At 36.3% G+C, this 18,172-nt stretch overlaps 1 protein-coding gene across 1 annotated transcript; it reads left to right on the top strand.

The window, feature by feature from the left end:
- The first annotated feature begins 3,169 nt into the window (after positions 1-3,169).
- LOC149545958 (uncharacterized) lies at positions 3,170-4,600 on the top strand. Its single transcript, XM_089790900.1, has one exon. It carries the CDS (start codon positions 3,251-3,253, stop codon positions 4,277-4,279), a length of 1,029 nt encoding a protein of 342 aa, XP_089647026.1. The 5' UTR covers positions 3,170-3,250; the 3' UTR covers positions 4,280-4,600.
- The last annotated feature ends 13,572 nt before the right edge of the window (positions 4,601-18,172 follow it).

Here is an 18,172-nt window from a genome sequence, read left to right as displayed (position 1 = left end):
TTGCTAGTGATGTGAGTTCTGTTAGTTTTAGTTGCCCTTCTAGGTGGTGTTTCAATGGCTTAGGATATAGTAGTGCTAGAAGAAACATATTTAAGCTATGAAACTAATTTTATATCTGATTACAATCCTCGAATACAATTAAATACCCTAGCAATACTATGGGTAGTGTCTCAAGAATAGAAAATACTGGATCCTTTTATCAACTGACATATGGGTAGTATTCCTAGCAATAATACCCTATGTATTGATTTGAATTCAATGTACTCTTTGATACTTGATGGCAATTTTCTTGGGTTTTTCTTACCATAAATAGGAAGTTCTATCCAAGTACACAAGGAGAAATGTCATGGTAATATCAATAGGAAAGAAGCAGTTGACCATAATGCCATCAAAACTAATGCCTTCCAAGTCATTGGAACAAAAGCTAGCTCGAATAGTAAAATCCTTGCAAAGAAAATGACTAGCACTATCAAAAATAAATACCACCATGTTTCTCTAAAGCTCTCAGTTTGGCATAGGCTAAGAGAAAAGATGCTGATTAATGTGATTTGGCAATTGTAAAAGGAGAATCTATACTAAACTATAAGGGACACCACTACGATCTGAAGTAATTCATCTAGAATTTGATGGCATACCATTTTTCTCACAAGTAACCTAAGATAATACTAAGTCCATGGACAAATGAAAATATTTTCTTAGAACATTCCCAAGTCCATGGAAATCTTATTGAAATATAATTGAAAATTATTTAATCAGGTAGCCTTCATGTACATATACAAATTTATTCCTACTATTTCCTAATTATGATATTATAACTTAATAGTTACAGTTGCACGAATTAGAAAATAGCTCATAGTCATTATATTATCATACATTCTTTTACGTCTTGGAAATCTTACCAATTCTTTTCATTGAGACCATTGCTATGTTGTTAGAAAATAGTGCTTATACTTCGATTAATTCTAAACTTTCTTCATATGTTCATATAAAAGGAAATGTAAGACAATGATTTGCTAGTCATATTGAAGAGCTACACAAAGAAATTTAACACAGTGAGTTGTAGTATCTGACGAAATAGCCCATTTGTTTGGGGGGGGGCGGGGGGCGGGGGGTCGGAGGCGGGTGGGGGCATGTTAATAATCAACATACAACTAATCTTTGAATCACTTATATCATCAGATTCAGTCCATCGATATATTAACATTACCAAACACCAAAAAACACCAATTCAAGTCATTGCAATTTTTTTAATTAATGTAAACATTGCTTCAAGCCTTCGAGTCATCAAATACATGCATATCTCAGAGGACAAAAAGTTTGATAGTTCTACTTTTAATATTATCTTTTAATAGAAGAATTTATATCATTCACGAGTTTGCTTTAATACTTATTCAATCTATTTTATAAAAAGTTTATGTTTTGCTCTTATTTTATATCTCTTGAATTTAGACCTTGGATGAATGGCATACTTAAGCAATATCCATCATTTTCACCAACTAATTCAACTACAACTCTATTTTCTAGTCATTTGGATTGCTTTTGCTAAGGACACATAAGCTCAAATTCTTACACTAATAAGTTTCATCTAATAGGTACTACTAAATTAATAGTGAAGAAGGGGAGGATGACCATTATATTGTGGCGTGTGGAGGTGAGATAACAATTAATAGTAACTACCTCTTGGAGGCAAACAAACAATAGTGATAAGTGATAATAGATGATGATCACAAAACAAACATTTATAAAAAAGCTCCAAATTATCTTGATAGGATAAGAAGCAAGATGTCTATCATATAAAGTTTCAAAATACAAGTGATATTATGACACATACATATTCACTAAAATAAGCCAATTCAACACAATGATATCTGAGTGAATGACTTCACAATGATCTCAAGGGTTGACTCAATACTAATAATATGTAGGGATCATCTTGGGACACATGAAATAAAAGTGGAACACATTGGAAAGATGAAAGAAGTATGGAAATTTCACTTAGACCACATTGGGGTGCTACATCATCAAGCATTAGCTAGATATGTGGCCACATTCAAGAAATAGAAGGAACTCAATGGTGGGGTTTACTGTTGATAAGGAGAAAAATGTTTAGTCCTCTGTCCCAAGTGGTAATTAGATCATAGTCCTAGATGTCATAGTCGATATGCTTGTTTTTTATTCAGTTGTGTTTTAGTTTTAAGTTTAATGTTAGTTTAGATAGAGACTCCTGTGTGAATCAGTTTCTAAAACTAACTTTTTTTCATATATAGCTATGAAAACTTGTTTTCAAGGTTTTGATATTGTCAGCTCAATGTTGATATTTCAAATTTATTTTAAAAACTAAGCGGGTGTGTGATTGACAGAAGATGGACACAATAGATTTCGACGTGCAGAGAAGAATGTAGGGTAGCATCGACTGTTGGAGGGAGATTTTGTGAAAGAATTGGCAAAAATGTTCTATGGCCAAGCAATTGAACAACTTGCTAAACCTTTTTTCGTGAACCCTAGGTTTCATTTTAGTCACTAGTAGAACTTGCCATTAGATACAAAAGCATATTCAATTCCCATTCGAGAGGTTTGAAGGTGGGTGAGAACTATAGTAGGTCGATAGCTCGTTGCAAAGTATGACCGATAAGGAATAAGGAGCTCTGTGGATCTACGATGATTTGGCAGTGGAAGGGTTCCCACTTAGTTAAAAAAAAATTCATATGTGAAAACCATATACAAGCAAAATGACCTAAAAACATAATCAAAATGGAATTTTGTTTGGCTATATACAAGCAACATTATTAACACAATCAAAGAAAACTTAACTGATTAGCAGTGGTTCCCCTTTAACCTTCTGCACCTACAATTTCCCGCATCAAAATGAAATGAAGTTTCACTTTTTTTTTTCTTTATATCTTGACAACGTTGAAATTTTGACGAAAGTAAGTGTCGTTCAACTCTTTGACAGAAAATATAAGTTGAGTCAAACTTTTGACAAATATTTTAAGTATTGTCAAAATTTTGACGTTTTCAAGCTCATATTAGAACAGAAAGTAAATTTGAAACTATATTGGCTGGTCATTGAAGATACAGGGGAAAAATGGGACCCAAATGTACCAATGAAATGTTCATTGGCGTTTATATCATCCTTCTTAATGCTTATGCCACTAAGCCCTAATGCTGATACAGGAACCCTCATTAATTGCGCTACGACACTTTTACTAGGATTCATTTTTCTCTGCACAGATCTCTCTCATTGAATGCAATGCTGCTTGTTTTGTTTTGGAGATTTTCATCACCTCTTCCTCTTTCCGCCAAGCTGCATTCTCCAGCATGCAGACAATTCTCACCACTTTCTTCATCGTCGGCATTTCCTTCCACACCTCTAGTCTGTGTCGTTTCAGAGTTTTTAATAAAAGAATGTGGGTTTTCCTCTTCTCAAGTGACATCTATCATGAGGGCAAAACCGGGACTGTTGCGGAACAAGTCCGACCACACTGCTAGAGAAGCCATTCGTCTCCTGGAAGAGCTTGGACTCACTGAAAACAAGCTTAAGGCTACAATTCTTAGAAACCCAACTTTGCTGACACAGAGATCAGATAGGCAGTTGCGGCCCAAGATAGAGCACTTAAAAAATTTGGGCTTGTCTGCTCAAGACGTAGCACATATTATATCTCGCAGACCCAGATTCCTTAAATCGAGCTTGGAAAACTGTATAGTGCCCAGGATCCTCCGTCTTGAAACCCTGTTTGGTTCGAAGATCCATCTGTGCAAGGCTTTGAGAACAACGCCTACGCTTTTGGAGATGGATTTTGAGAAGCATGTGAAACCAAAAATCGAGTACTTGAAGAATAGAATAGGCGTTCTGAAAGATTCCATAGTATTTGCGCGATACCTCCCATACGTAATAAGCCAAAGTATAGAAACCCTAGAAGCGAAAATTCATCATATGGAAAATCTTGGTCTGGCAGAAGAGGAAATAAATCACATGCTTAAGGTATATCCTCAAATACTTAACTCGTCAACTAAGAAAATGACCGAAAACATTGATTTCTTGGTACGCACAGTAGGTATTGAGCTCAAGATTGTTACTTTGAATGCCGTGATTCTGGATTTAAGCTTAGAGAAAAGGCTCAAACCTCGCTATGAAGTCTTTAAATATCTGAGGGAAAGTTCACACGTCAACAGTCTACCTAGTCCGATTCGATTCTTCAGGCTAAGTGAAAGCGCATTCCTCGCCAAGTTCGGTAATCTCCTAGAGCAGGAATTTCGGAGCAGTGACGGAAATTTCTAAATAATATTAACCCAGGTTTTTCATTCTCCAAGGTGTTGAAGGGCTTTTGATTAAAATGGGGAAAACAAGCGACAACCGTGGAAGAGGTAGCAGGACTTTTGATAAAAATGGGGAAAACAAGCGACAACAGTGGAAGAGGTAGCAGCAAGAGGAAGACAAGACAGAATTTTAAAGTGTGGGAATTTGCAATGGAAACAGAGAAGTTTAATTTCCGACTTTCTCTATTTATTTTATCAGAACTAAAACTCTGTTTCATATTTCTTCGGTCAAAGGATATGTAAAAGATACTCAATGTTTTTAAAGCCGTTCCATTTTATCTCACTGTTTTGAGTATATGCACACAATCTTCTAGTAGTAGTACTTTTGAATGATAATTATTTTCCCACTAGATAAAGCTAATTTCATCTTCCTATGTAGACAGTTTTATTGAAGTTGGGTTAACCTTGTCTCTGTGAACTATTTTAAGCAGTATGATTCAGTAGTTCAAGGCTGCCTGGATTGGTTGCCCATTCAGTTTGGCCAGTCCCCAGGCTTGTTTCGATCATTTCTCATTTAGTTGTATGGAAACTCATATACCTTTAAATTCTACTGGTAAATTGCCTCATTTTAGGAATCATTCTGTTCCAGATTTATTTGAAAGGAATGGTTGTTAAATATTCTTAGCTTCATTTGATTTCATTTCATTGTCAGGATGATAGATTAAAATTTCTTCGAGAAGTGGCAGATATCTGTGCTCTTCACAAGAACTTTTGCAAAACGAGACTTAAAGAATCATTCTGTGGCAGATATCTGTGATATACCTTTAAATTCCACTGGTAAATTGCCTCATTTTAGGAATCATTCTGTTCCAGATTGATTTAAAAGGAATGGTTGTTAAATACTCTTAGCTTCATTTCTACTTTAGATTTCATTTCATTGTCAGGACGATAGATTAAAATCTCTTCGAGAAGTGAGAGATATCTGTACTTTTTGCGAGAACTTTTGCAGAACGAGACTTAAGGTTTTCTGGCAAGAAATTCGACCTTAAATTCTGGCTGCTAAGACTTCTCGCAAAACTTAACTTTTTCTGGCAGAATACAACAGTAAAACTGAGATGCCCAGCAACTTGCCCATTCATTGTTTATTTTGCAATTTTGAGTTGTTTTGGAGGAGAGGAGAGGGGTTTTGGTTAAGAGAAATAGTCTTTGGTAGTCTTGTAGATCGATTGCAAGTGGATTTGAAGAGATTTTCCAAGCAAATCCGTATTCAAAAATAAGTTTTCTGAATTCTTTTCATATTGTACTTGACATTTGTATTTGCTTATCTTTTTTCAAATACAATTTGCTATTTTTAATTTTCTTCAGAGTTCAGTCTCTGAACATGGCTGCCAGCCCACCAGCAGTTGTTTATCCTGAGCCACCCGTTGCCCTACTCTTCTAATCCATTCCAGGCGCAGATCCCGCGGATTCAGTGAACTGAGTTCAAGTTTTTCTTTAACCTGTTCCAGATCCAGAGCCAGCTGATTCTGCCATGAATGAATTGAATCACGTGCCACGAAACTATGTTGCATAAACTTTTTTTCGGCGCTCTTCACGCCGAGAGATGACATATAGACCAATCACAATAGCAGATATCGGAACGGAACACTTTAAAATGCCAAAGGAATACCTTAAGATGCACACCACTTTGCCGTAGGAACAACAAGGAATGTCTGCTGGAACATATCTTATTGGAACACTAGCAGATGCCCGCCCTTATAATAGTAGGGCTATCGGGGATTCTGGAAAAAATGGTGGTGGAACTGAGTGTTCAGGGTGACTGTATATCTATTAGAAATGAAATTGGCTCCGCTGCCTTCGCCACTCACAGCGGATGGTTTCACTTCTACAAACAAGCAGGGCATTCCACCAATCACTTCCACTACCAGCGGAGGGAGGCCATGCCACCATGGGAACGAATCACAGACAGTTCTGCACCGAGACAGATACACGGGATTTCACTACGGATGGAACAAACCCACCATCGAAGGAAGCAGATACTGTAACTATAAACCCCAATACGACTACCCATGCTATCCACGAACCATTATACAGATACAGCCATCCAACCAAGACAGTCTACCCACTCCTATGCTATTAAGGGATGGAATGGAATGATTGTGCATGCAGAGGCCCCTTATAATAGTAGGGCACTACCACTAAAAAGGGATTGAGATACAGCAGTCTACTACCAGTGATAGGACATATAGCTCTGTACACGAGAGATCTAACAAGCAAGGGATTGAATGACTTATACTCACAGGGATAGCAATCAATCACATCTATGCTCTGTATGGTGGATCCCTAAAATTTTATGGGCTATGCTCTGTACATAAAATCTAGCTAGCAACTGCAGGTAAGGGGAGGGGTTAGGGATAGGGTCGAGGGGAAGGGGAGGAGGGAAAACAGTAACCAACGTTCCCCTCCTAACTTTTCGATGCACCATGAGATTCCGCCATCCATCCCCACCTCTATCGGGTGCTTTGCCCTACTCTCCCCCCCCCTCCCCTTACAGAGCATCTCACACCTCTCACCCCACCATTGGAGGTGCCTCCCAACCCTCCCCATGCCAGAAGCCTTACATAAACAGGAATCAATAGTGGATCCGGACGCAGAGTAGGCAAGTGGCATTTGGCACAGATTTCAAAACATATGCACAGAAAATCGGGCGGGATCTGGACCAAGTAACAAGATTTTGATCCATATTGGAACAACACAACTATCTATAGTCCATCGGGATCTCTATTTGCCTTACACCACCTTCGTACACAGTCAAAGGGCTCTTCTCCTGCTCCGTCATCCTACCCCACATAAGAACACCATTTCCCCTACTATTATAAGGCAACTCAAATGGGAGCCCAGAGACTACCTCAGGTCTAAAAGCCAGCCCTATGGGTATTAGTCCCACCAATGCTAGCCAATTATTGTATATATATCTATATAAAGATTCGTATTGGTACAGTCGCCTATATTCCCATGAGGGCAGATGGGGGAGGTTAATATTGGGATGTATGTGAGTGGTGCTTGTAGATGGGACTAGTGGCGCGGTATGTAAGTGCTTATCTTGTGGATGCCCTCGAGGAGGTGTGTATGAGTATTGTATTGGTATGAATTGGCTGGTCTTGCTGGGGCTTCTCTTATAGAATTGACTTTCTTCCTATAAGAAATGTGGGCGGGCACCCTACTATTATAAGGGGAAGGGTTGATCTGTACCGGCAAAAGTCACCTGTCACACACAGTAAAGTACGACCTAAGACCCCCAGCCCCTACTATTCTATGGGCGGCAGGCCAAATATATGGATGACTGGCTAATGAAAGAAATAGTGCCATAAATACCCAATAAGTCCCCTAAAAGCCCGAAGGGTATATTATGGGGTGGGCGGATCAGGCAGGTGGATATCTATTAGTAGGAGGGACAGAACTATAGCTATAATTGTCGGAAGGGAGGAAAGGTAATGTAGGAAGGCAGGCCCAAGGATGCATAAACGCTTCCACTGAATCTAGCCATCAACGCTTCCACAGGCCTGAACCTTTCACTGAATCTAGCCATAAGCCATAGTATTTAGCAGCAATAGCGAGTAGGGAGACAGATAGGGATATGAATAATACAGAGTGGGAACGAGCCACATTTACTTATGGGAACGCTGCATGCAGAGGCTGAAGCAGCAAATGAACAATTAAGGGCACTTTGCTTTCCTTCTTTCTAGTTGTTTCGGGCAACTGGGATGGTGGTGCACAAGGGGATACTCTACTATTTGCCTATGCCTGCGAACTATATTCCTGATTCCTGAGAACATGGTCTCGAATAAAAGAAAACAGCGAATCAGGGATCGCTGCGAATCAAGCATCAACCTCCCACCATCTAAGTTTGGGTGGGACCACCCGCTTATTCAAGGAGTCTCTGGGCGCTCAACTCCACCGGTTTGCCCGGGTGACGCTGTTTGTCCGGAGAAGAAAGGGGTAAAAACTCGTAGAGGAATGGGCTGAATCATTACCATCTACTCTAAAAGCTGTTAGGCCCCAATAATTGGGTTAGATTGAAGATTGCCCCTATGGAACCAAAGGAAATGATGGAAAATGATTCGGTGCTTCCTTTCTCCCCTCATATCTCCCGAATGAGTAACTAACACCAATCGCTCCCACCACATTCTTGCTTGGTTCTATTCATCTCGCCTTGCAAGCATGCCTACTCAAATAATGCTTGGTGAAGCACATGCAGAGGTCTCCCAACCAACCTATTGGACCGGAATGAGGGCAGCTCTGTATGCATGAATCCGATGGGTCCCTTCTTGGCGCCAGGTGAGATAAGGGTGATCGTGCAAAGTGGGCCAAGTTGTGGGAATATAGAAACTTGTTCCCTGTCGAGCTTGGTCACCAATAACGACCCTTCCCTTGAATTATCTATCTAAAAAGGGGCCCTTTATGCGTGATCATCAAGTGATCATCGACATATGCCCACATGCACGCCAACAACCCGATCCGCAGTAGCTCGTGTTAGTGATGCCGGGGACCATCTCTATGGTTGATCCATTATCACTATCCACGTCAATCCAGATCTATCATTGCAGGTATCTCTGTTTCATCCACGCAGGAATAATATGAAAGGGGGCCCCTGCATGCATACCCACTATTATTGTAGTTCTGACCTGAGATAGATAATTGAAGGCTCGGGCACTTCCCCTACTATTCTATAGGCCACAGGGAGAGGGGAGACCATTCGACTTGCCTGCCCAACCTTCTATATCGTGGTTATGGTCCTGCCCGATTCTGACACCTCTCAAATAGTAGGGGCGGGTTCCCTCCGGTCGCCCCAGACTCGCATCCCTACTTTCAGAAGTGGGGGGCCAGAATCATGGCCAACCGGTGCTCCTTCAAGTCGCATTATCCGAAGATAACATGATAATAGATAACATGATAATTGCCCGTAGGGTGAAACTCTTTTCAATGAATTGGGTAGGGCTCCTAATCCCCCTCAAAAGTGGTTCTCCCCCCCCATAGATGTGTGTGTGCGCTCCCCAATGCCGGCATTATAGTCCGTAACATTAAAGTCCGGTAATAGCAAGAGCCTTTGCTAAGCTATTACTCAGTGAAGTGATCAACGATACAGTAGAACTTACAACTGAATAATTCAGCCACCGGGCAGATATCCTCCTCTCTATCCCAACAACAAGCAGGGGAACAATGGACAGCTCCACCTGGAGACCAGCCGCCCCTGGCATATTATAGCCCTCTCCACCGCCCTCTCCACCTACAGTCGGCCGCTGCGATAGCGAGAGATGCAGAAGCCCTCCCCCCTTTCCACTGTTCAATGCTTGGGGTAGCTCCTCAAGAGCTACTCTAAGCTAAGCTATTACACGAGTGAAGTGATCAACGATACAGATTCCCCCCTACTATTTTAAGGCAACTACCCCAATTTCTATAGTTGGCAGGGGGTAGGGCCCTCTTATATACGTAACATGGGTTTTTGGGGGGGAATTATAGGGCCCCGAGGGATGAGATAAGTCATAGATGGTGGGGGCACATGTGTGCATATGGATAGAGCCCATGGCTTGATCATGGCTGGGATTGAGGAGAATACATGATGGGCCAGTGACCCGCTCCATAGTAGCCATCCCCTGCCGGGTAGGGGAGAAGAGGCATTCTATGCGAGGATACAATTTTGTTACATATAGCATTTATATATATCTAGATCAGCTTGTTTGGTTTGTTTACTCGTTTATTGACTCATTAGATGCATCTCCTTATTAAATTTTGGAAAAGAATACATTCCTAATTAAATTTAAGTCATTTTCAAAATTCCCCATATTTTTCCAAAAAATTGTCAATTTATCTCTGATATTTTCTGAGAATTTTTTTCCTCGCCGTAAGTGGCAGAGAATAAGAGTTGACAATTCAATTCCTCAGCTTAGCTTGGACTTAAAGAATAAGCATGATATTCGCAGCAGTCTTTTCACAAAGCCTAATTGCAATTTTAATAGGTCATTGAACTTGAGATTTGTTTTCAATATCATACTTATAATGTGGCATTCACTTCAATCTATTTAACCATGGGTCAATATCACCTCAAATCTAGTTCATCATCGGTTTACTAGTCATAGATTTTTCTTATCGCACATGTATAGATTATCTCAGTTTGTAGCTAATATTATAATTTCTGAACATGCTTTCTATTATCAAATCCATTATAACAAGAACTTGAGTAAATTAGCTTAGATTTATCTTACTTTGTAGATAATTCACTTTAATCTAGTTAATTACAAGTTTCGAAGTCAATTAGATTATTCTTTTCACATATGTCCAGTTGCCTCTTCTGCTAACTAATAGCATAATTTCTGCTCACTAATAGCATAATTTCTGCTCTGCAACATTCTTCCTGTTTTTGCAAAGCCATTGCAATAATACCTTAATAATTGGCTTAGGTCTATCTCTTACTCTCTAGATGATTAAATTTAATCCAGTTAATAATGGGTTTCTAAATTAAATTTAGATTCTTCTTCACATATGTATAAATCATCTCTTCTTGCAGCTAATGAAGTAACTCCTAATCTCCAATATTCTTCCTATGTTTGCAAATCTTTACAAAAATGCTAGGTAAATTGGTCTAGGTCTATGTCTTACCCTCTCATTAGTAGTGTTCTCTCAAACTACTACTGAAAATGCATCAGCTTGGTAGAATATCTTTCATTAATAGTAAGTCTAAGTTGGTTTCATACTTCATCTTTAGTTTTAGAAATGGCTTTTTATTGCCACTGTGATTTACACTATTTATGGCGCTTGTTGCATTTGATATGGAAGTAATTTTTATCCTTAGAGGCTCTAGTGTGATATTTTGCATTCGACATGAAGTAATTAATGTTTTTTCCTATATCTTTAGAGGCTTTAAGTAATCGCTGGATGCAACGGATAAGCTCCATGTAGTCTTTTTTTTTATTAGAATTCAAAGGCCTATACTATATCCCTCGTATATTCCATATGTTACAACTGTGACATTATGTTTCAACTGAATGGTTATGGTCAGATGAGATGGACTTGTATTTAAAGGCTGAAGCCTGACATAGATCAAAAGGATGAAGTGACTAAAACTAATTAATTTTTGGTGCAAAATAACGCCAGAGATCTGGGATTGTCAAAACTAGTTTTTGTCAAAAGAATCTGATATTTGTCTACATGTATATGTAAGAAGAGCCAAATTTATTCTGATTGTATTAAAGATAAAGGGCCCCAATGATGTATTTAAATTTATTCTGAGTTGTATTACAGATAAAGGGCCCCAATGATGTATTTTTACAGTCTATTGCAGGACCTAATTGCTGTCACATTTTCAGACTTAGATTGATTCTTCGGTCTAAGAGATGCAGTATGTATGGCCAGGCCATTTGGAGAGAGAAAGAGAAGCAGTGATTGAAAGTGATTGAAAGCCTTCATAAAAGTTCATTAGAGAGAAATATGCCTCAAAATTTACCAATAATCCAGAAACCATAAAACTATACGACTATTATTAAGGAGGAAATTGGCATATTAAGCATTTGAGTCATATGTTATGATGAGTAACCATCACGATAAAACAAAAGATCATTGGAAATCGGAAGTCTAATATTTGAATAAACGTTGTCCCAAAATTTGTCACTGGTAATAGGATGGAGTATTTTTTATATATTAAATAATATTAGAATAAATTTAGATACAACTATAATCCCAATTTTCACACAAACGGTATGGGTATGGGTTCTTATCTTTATTATCCCTGGTTTAATTAAGCCGATATAATCTAAATAAATAATTTTCTTGATAGCAAATTCATTCAAACTTATAAACTTCACCCCAACTTATTGACATCACTAACAATCACCATTTACATAACTTTTATGACTGATAAATGAAAAGCATAACAATAGTGTCATTCCTCCATCAATTTGGTGTCCTTATCCTTAATATTTGTTGCACCTAAGGAACATCCAGTGTATATGGAAAAAAATGATATCGATATCAAATAGTGAAAGAGAGTGTTTGTATGGGAGAAATATAAAGGGAAATGCAAATAAGAAGGTAGTAGGAGCAAGAGAAATAAAAAGAGGAGAGGAGAGCGGAGAGTGGCGATATAAATAAATAGACTAATAAAGATATACGAGGAAATAGATAGTATATAGATTGATACATAAAGAAGATCAAAGAGAAATAGAGCAAATAGAATATATAGATAATGAGAGGTGAATAGTAAAGATTTGGGTAAAATAAATAGAGAGAGGGAAGGAGAAGTGAGTGAATGTGTGTAGAAGAAAGATATAAAAGAAAATATAGGGATGTGATTGGTAAAGTGTGTGTATTAAAGAGAGACATATAGATTAAAAAAAAAAAGATATAAAAATATAGAGTAAGATAGAAAGGAGGAGACATGGCTGATGAGAAAAAAGATAATTTAGAATTATTGATTTCAAATAACTATGTTGTTAGAGGTATAGATAATTATAATGAAGAATATGGAGAGAGTGATGTGATGAGGGAAGAGTAACTAATGTGTGTGTGTGTGTGTGTGTGTGTGAGAGAGAGAGAGAGAGAGAGAGAGAGAGAGAGAGAGAGAGAGAGTGAGAGAGAGAGAGAGAGAGAGAGAGAGGTTCTAATTCAAGATCAAAGTGGGGAATAATTATGAAGGGAGAGTAAAAGAGGAAGGGTCGAATGAAATCCTTACACTCATCTTTAATACATAGTGTACTGTGATAGTCGTGGCAACACCGAAGAGTACAGACAAATGGCTAAAATCATATGGAAATGTTTCCGCTTGACTGGATCAAATGTATTTAATTAAAATCTTTTAAGCACATTTCCAACATAGTGAATTATTAATCACACATTATTATACCTATTTTAATTTCTCAAGGTAGTTTAGATGTAAAGCTATCCATTTTTATAACTTATGGTAAAATTAGTAAATTACGTTACTTTATATTTGAGATCAATTTAAATGAGACTAGACAACATATAAAAATAATTCTACATTTTAATAAAAAGTAGATAAAAGTGGTTGTAAATTTTTAGTTGTGTTTAGATTTAAGTTTTCTTAATGTATTAGAATAATAATATATTTCTGCTTATTATATGAAAATGTTTGATTATTAAAGTTTGAATTTTTTTAGTTAATTTAGATTATAATTTTTTAAAAGTAATTTGTATATTTTATTATTAAACAGGTTCTTTCTTATTTGTTAAGTTTTGACTCTAAAATAAAAATAATATAGTAGATGTATTTTTAGTACAAATAATAGTAGATGAGAATTATTAAACTTACTTCTAAAATTATAGATTTCATTTAGAATGTCATCATTATGCCTCTGAAGATTAAAAAATAGGGAGTGAGTGTATATGATGGAGATAAATATGAAGGGAAAGGAAATTAATAAGGAAGTAGTAGGGAGAGAAATAGGAAGAGAAGAGAGGAGAGTAGGAGATGAAGAGATAGAATGATTTAAAGATATTTTAGGTGATGGATAGTATATAGATAGATACATAGAATATATCAAAGATAAATTCATATAACTCTTTAGACAAAATGATTGTATTCTGAGTGTGACAAGAAATCAAAATGACACAACTATCAAATCTTGGGAGAAAGTTTAATTGAAGGAATTCACACCTATCTTAGAATACATAGCATAAAAGTAGGAAATTAATTGTTGTAAGATTTTATCTACTTGGTACACCTTAAATAATAGTATATTGCATTCAGTAGTTACTGATTTTTAGATTTATGCTTGAAATTAAATGCCATTCAAAAATATTACATAAAAAGGAAATGAATCTAGCTCTTTTTTTACTACTTAGTTTTATTTATTCAAGAAGATTGTTTACAAGTTGCTTCCAAGGTCTTAATATTAAAATAACCTAGAATGCACTTAGAATTGTTGCTATGCATGTGATTTCATATGCACACAAGATCTTTTTTTTTAACCTAATGCAAAATTGCATTAATTTGTACTTCTTGAGGGGGTCTGATGGTGACGCGCTCATGGAGTATCTTAGGTTGTACTTAAATTTTTTTCTTCATGGAACACCTTTATGTTTCTTCCTATTATACTTGTAACTTTAATAGGCTAACATAATTACTTGAGGATTTTCCTTATGGATATCTTGATGGATCTCACACCAGGTATGAAGAAGGTGATGGTATTTCCAATGTCCTATTGAGTTTACTTTTTTTTTTAATTTTAAGTTTTTTTATAAATAGGGAATTAATCTCATAATGTTATCTTCTTTTCCAATTATTAATCATCAAATTAGTAAAGAAAAATTTATATTAATACCCAATTGTCTATTTGAATAACCTCTTTGATCTACCCTAGCAAGAGAAATGAATCCTCCCATCACTTGATCTAAATTGATATAAGCATTTCAAAAAAATGAGGTTTTGGCACATCAATATCTAGTGATAGAAAACAAAAACACATCAAGGACAATGATTATGATTTAATAGAAATCTCTCTTCAAGCTAGAGGTGCTCCGCTAACATAATTACTAGTGCAGAATTAAAAAATAGACAACAATCCAATTATTGATTGTGGATTATTATCTTAAATTATCATTGCAAATCTTCCCCCATCTTATGAATGGTTTGCTAGACACACATTTATAGTCAAATCATTGTCCTTACCTCTTGTTCTTGGTCCTCATTAGAGGTGTCCAAAGGGACTCTAGGAATTTATTCATTCTTTTTGGAAATCACTTCCACTCATTCAATGCCCTTGACTACTAATGATAGCTCTCAAGCAAATATAATGTTTTTTCCTTTGAATCCCTCTTTCACAATGTTATTATAGCTATCATCAAATTTCTTTAGCCAAAGATATATAACATAAAGGTCACTGTAATATAATTATTAAATTGCTATTGTTGTAGTATACTTATATTTATTGAGATAATGTAACACAATTATATATATATATATATAATGATAATAAAACCACATATTAATTATATAAATTAATTGATATATAATAAATGATGTGAGTTATATATAATTTAATTATATATTAATATAATTATATTGGGCCATCTTGGAGTATTCATTCTTGTCTTTCACTCATTAGCCTTATGACCAAACTTCTTGTAATTATAACAATTATAATTGGATAAATTTTTCATATCTCTACAAACTCTAGCAATAAGATCTCACTCACAATAGATTGAGCATGTAGGAGTGCTAGACCTATTCCAACACCGATTTACACACTATTATATTTGGGACCAATTTACGATGCCAATTCATCAAAAATTACAATGACCAATCGTGGAATGCAAGCCCTATTAGTGTACTTCATGATTTTGTAGGTTTTTACAGATGGTCAAGCAAGGAATGAATTTTTCCACCATACCCTAGGTGTATGGCTCCATACATGCACCATTCAACATTTCAGCGTAGTCACTATAACTTTTTCTCCAGAGTGATCCAAGGTCTGTAACTTTGGATTTGGACTTCTTTCACATGCCCCTAGATGTTCCAATAACTGTTTTGCAGATTGGCACATGTGCAAGGGTACCTGTAGTGTAACTGCAGCCTAATTAGGCCTATCAACACTTTCCAAACGTTGTTACAATGGTGGCTTCTAGTCTCTTCCAGTTTGTGAAGTTTACCTATGTTTTATTTGTCCTAAAAGGGTGTTTGAATCTCACTTTAAACTATGTCTTCATGTGGGGTTTTTCCATATAATGTTCAATTTACAGTTTGAAGGGCTACTAGCCTTTTCAATGGAAAACTGCTGTAATTGTATATCAGTGCTATTTGGACACAAGAGAATCACTTTATCTACTGATATAGACCTTAATAGGTCTAAGGTGTGTTTGTATTCCATTCCATGGTTATTGTTCTCTTTTCATTCCATGGTATATATGATTGGTGATTTGATTCTGTTTTGATTTTGTGACCCCATCTCGGGTGATGCTAAAACTTGCAGTGTTAGCTAGTACAAAGTTTCCAATTGTAGAATCTCTCTCATCATGGGATCGAACTATCTATTTCGTTAGCTCTGGGTGGCCGGGTAAACCCTAGCCCCAAGCTCTTCCTGTTCTGTTGAGTGCTTGAACATTCTCGAGCACGCCAAACCAAATCGTTCTTAAGAGTCACTAAATGCCATAGGGCAATGATCTTTGACTGTGGCAACTAGATATGTCATCTCATCTAATGATGGAGACTCGTGATAGAAAGTAAAAGGGTGATCATACACCTCATTTTGAACATGTTATTTTTTTTATGGTAATAAGGTAATCCTTGTTTGTAAGGTCAAGGAACTTGAGGTCACCTATAAACCCAAGTTGCCTTAGTCCTAATGATTTTTACTTTTTTATTGTTTTTGTTAATAAGCTGACTCAATAAGTGTTTTGAGAGTCATTACACCTTATATAGGTCCTATGTGTTACCAAAAACCACTTGGTTAAGTTCTAGGAAGAGTTAATGCAAAAAATGCATTTTGCAATTAAAGTTATTAACTACTTTTTGGCAATTTTAGCATTTTTTTGGAAAAACTGGAAATTAACCTTGTAACCAATCAAACCAACTAGTAATCAGTTGGAATGGATGTCAAATGATGAAAATGCCCTCTATGAATTTAGAGGAGGCATAAGGTGGTGGTGATTATTAAATTTTTTTTATATGGCAAGGAATCACTATTGATGTTAAACTTGTATATAGGATCATTGAGTTATTGTCAAATATCATTACTTCTTGTTTGGAATAACAAACTCGTACTTTGTCAGAATGAAACACCACTTTAGCTACATGTTATCATTGAATGGAGTTAGTGGAAGATGTTAAGGATCTTCTTGGTTGTCTTAATAGCCATGTCATGGGTTTGAACCATAATCACTCCCCTTTGTGAAAATTGTCCAAAAATCAACAAATTACATGTTGTTACAAAGAAAATATAGTCATTGGATGTTGGAAGATTGTTTTCACTCATAGGATGTTGAAGAATCTCTTGGAAGGACGCAATAGATGACAGACTGAAGTTTGTGAGATAGTTATTAGGTGTTCCTTGAAAATGTCTAAGATGTTAGTTTGAAGCAAGAAGTTCATTATGGTCCATTTCTCAATTTTGTTCATTTTCCCCTTATTGTCTCCTAAGTCTTGAATAGGGAATGTAATTAAGTAGTTTTGTGAAGTTGGGTAGAAGTTTTTTCAATGTTGTAACCAAGATGGAAAGAGTCTTTGAAGACACTTAGGAAGGTGGGAAAGGTAGTTTGCCTTAAAAGTGTTCTTGCTGGGAATCCACTAGCATTTGGTGTGAGCAGTCTACATCATTTTGGATGCAATTTACATTAAAATGAAATATATGAAATATACTTAAATCGTAAACAAGAAAAACAAGATATATATTATGATAACCAATAGTGTCATACATTAACAAACATTTAATATATTATGATAGCTAATAATGTCATAACTCTAATAATGGCATGCATCAAATATATGTCATACATCAAATATAAAATGTCATATATACATCAAATGTATATCAAATATGTCCACTGACATAAAATCCAACACATATGTCCACTAATGTCTATACATGTGTGTCTATCAACTATATCTTCTCCTTCTCATGAGGGGAAGGAAAAAAATCCCTAGAGGTCTTCGGTTGTTGTGTGGAGGGAGATAATGGGGATGATGGGATCTTTCTCACATGCTCATTCATCCTGTTATTTAGGCTCTTCTCTAACTTGAGCTAATATAAACAAAGTAGATATGAATCAATAATTATTATACATTGAAATCAAATATATGTACACACAAAATTAATTATTTTCGTACCACCATCAAATAGTCACTCTATACGTCCACCTTAAAGGCTCATGGATGATTAAGTGTAATAAGGCCTTGCAATAATTCAAT

The sequence above is a fragment of the Cupressus sempervirens genome, chromosome 7 (genome assembly GCF_028749045.1).
Source record: "Cupressus sempervirens isolate cs-2001-9-10 chromosome 7, ASM2874904v1, whole genome shotgun sequence".
Lineage (NCBI taxonomy): Eukaryota > Viridiplantae > Streptophyta > Pinopsida > Cupressales > Cupressaceae > Cupressus > Cupressus sempervirens.
The sequence above is the reverse complement of the archived record's forward strand: the minus strand, read 5'-3'. Positions and strand labels throughout refer to the sequence as shown.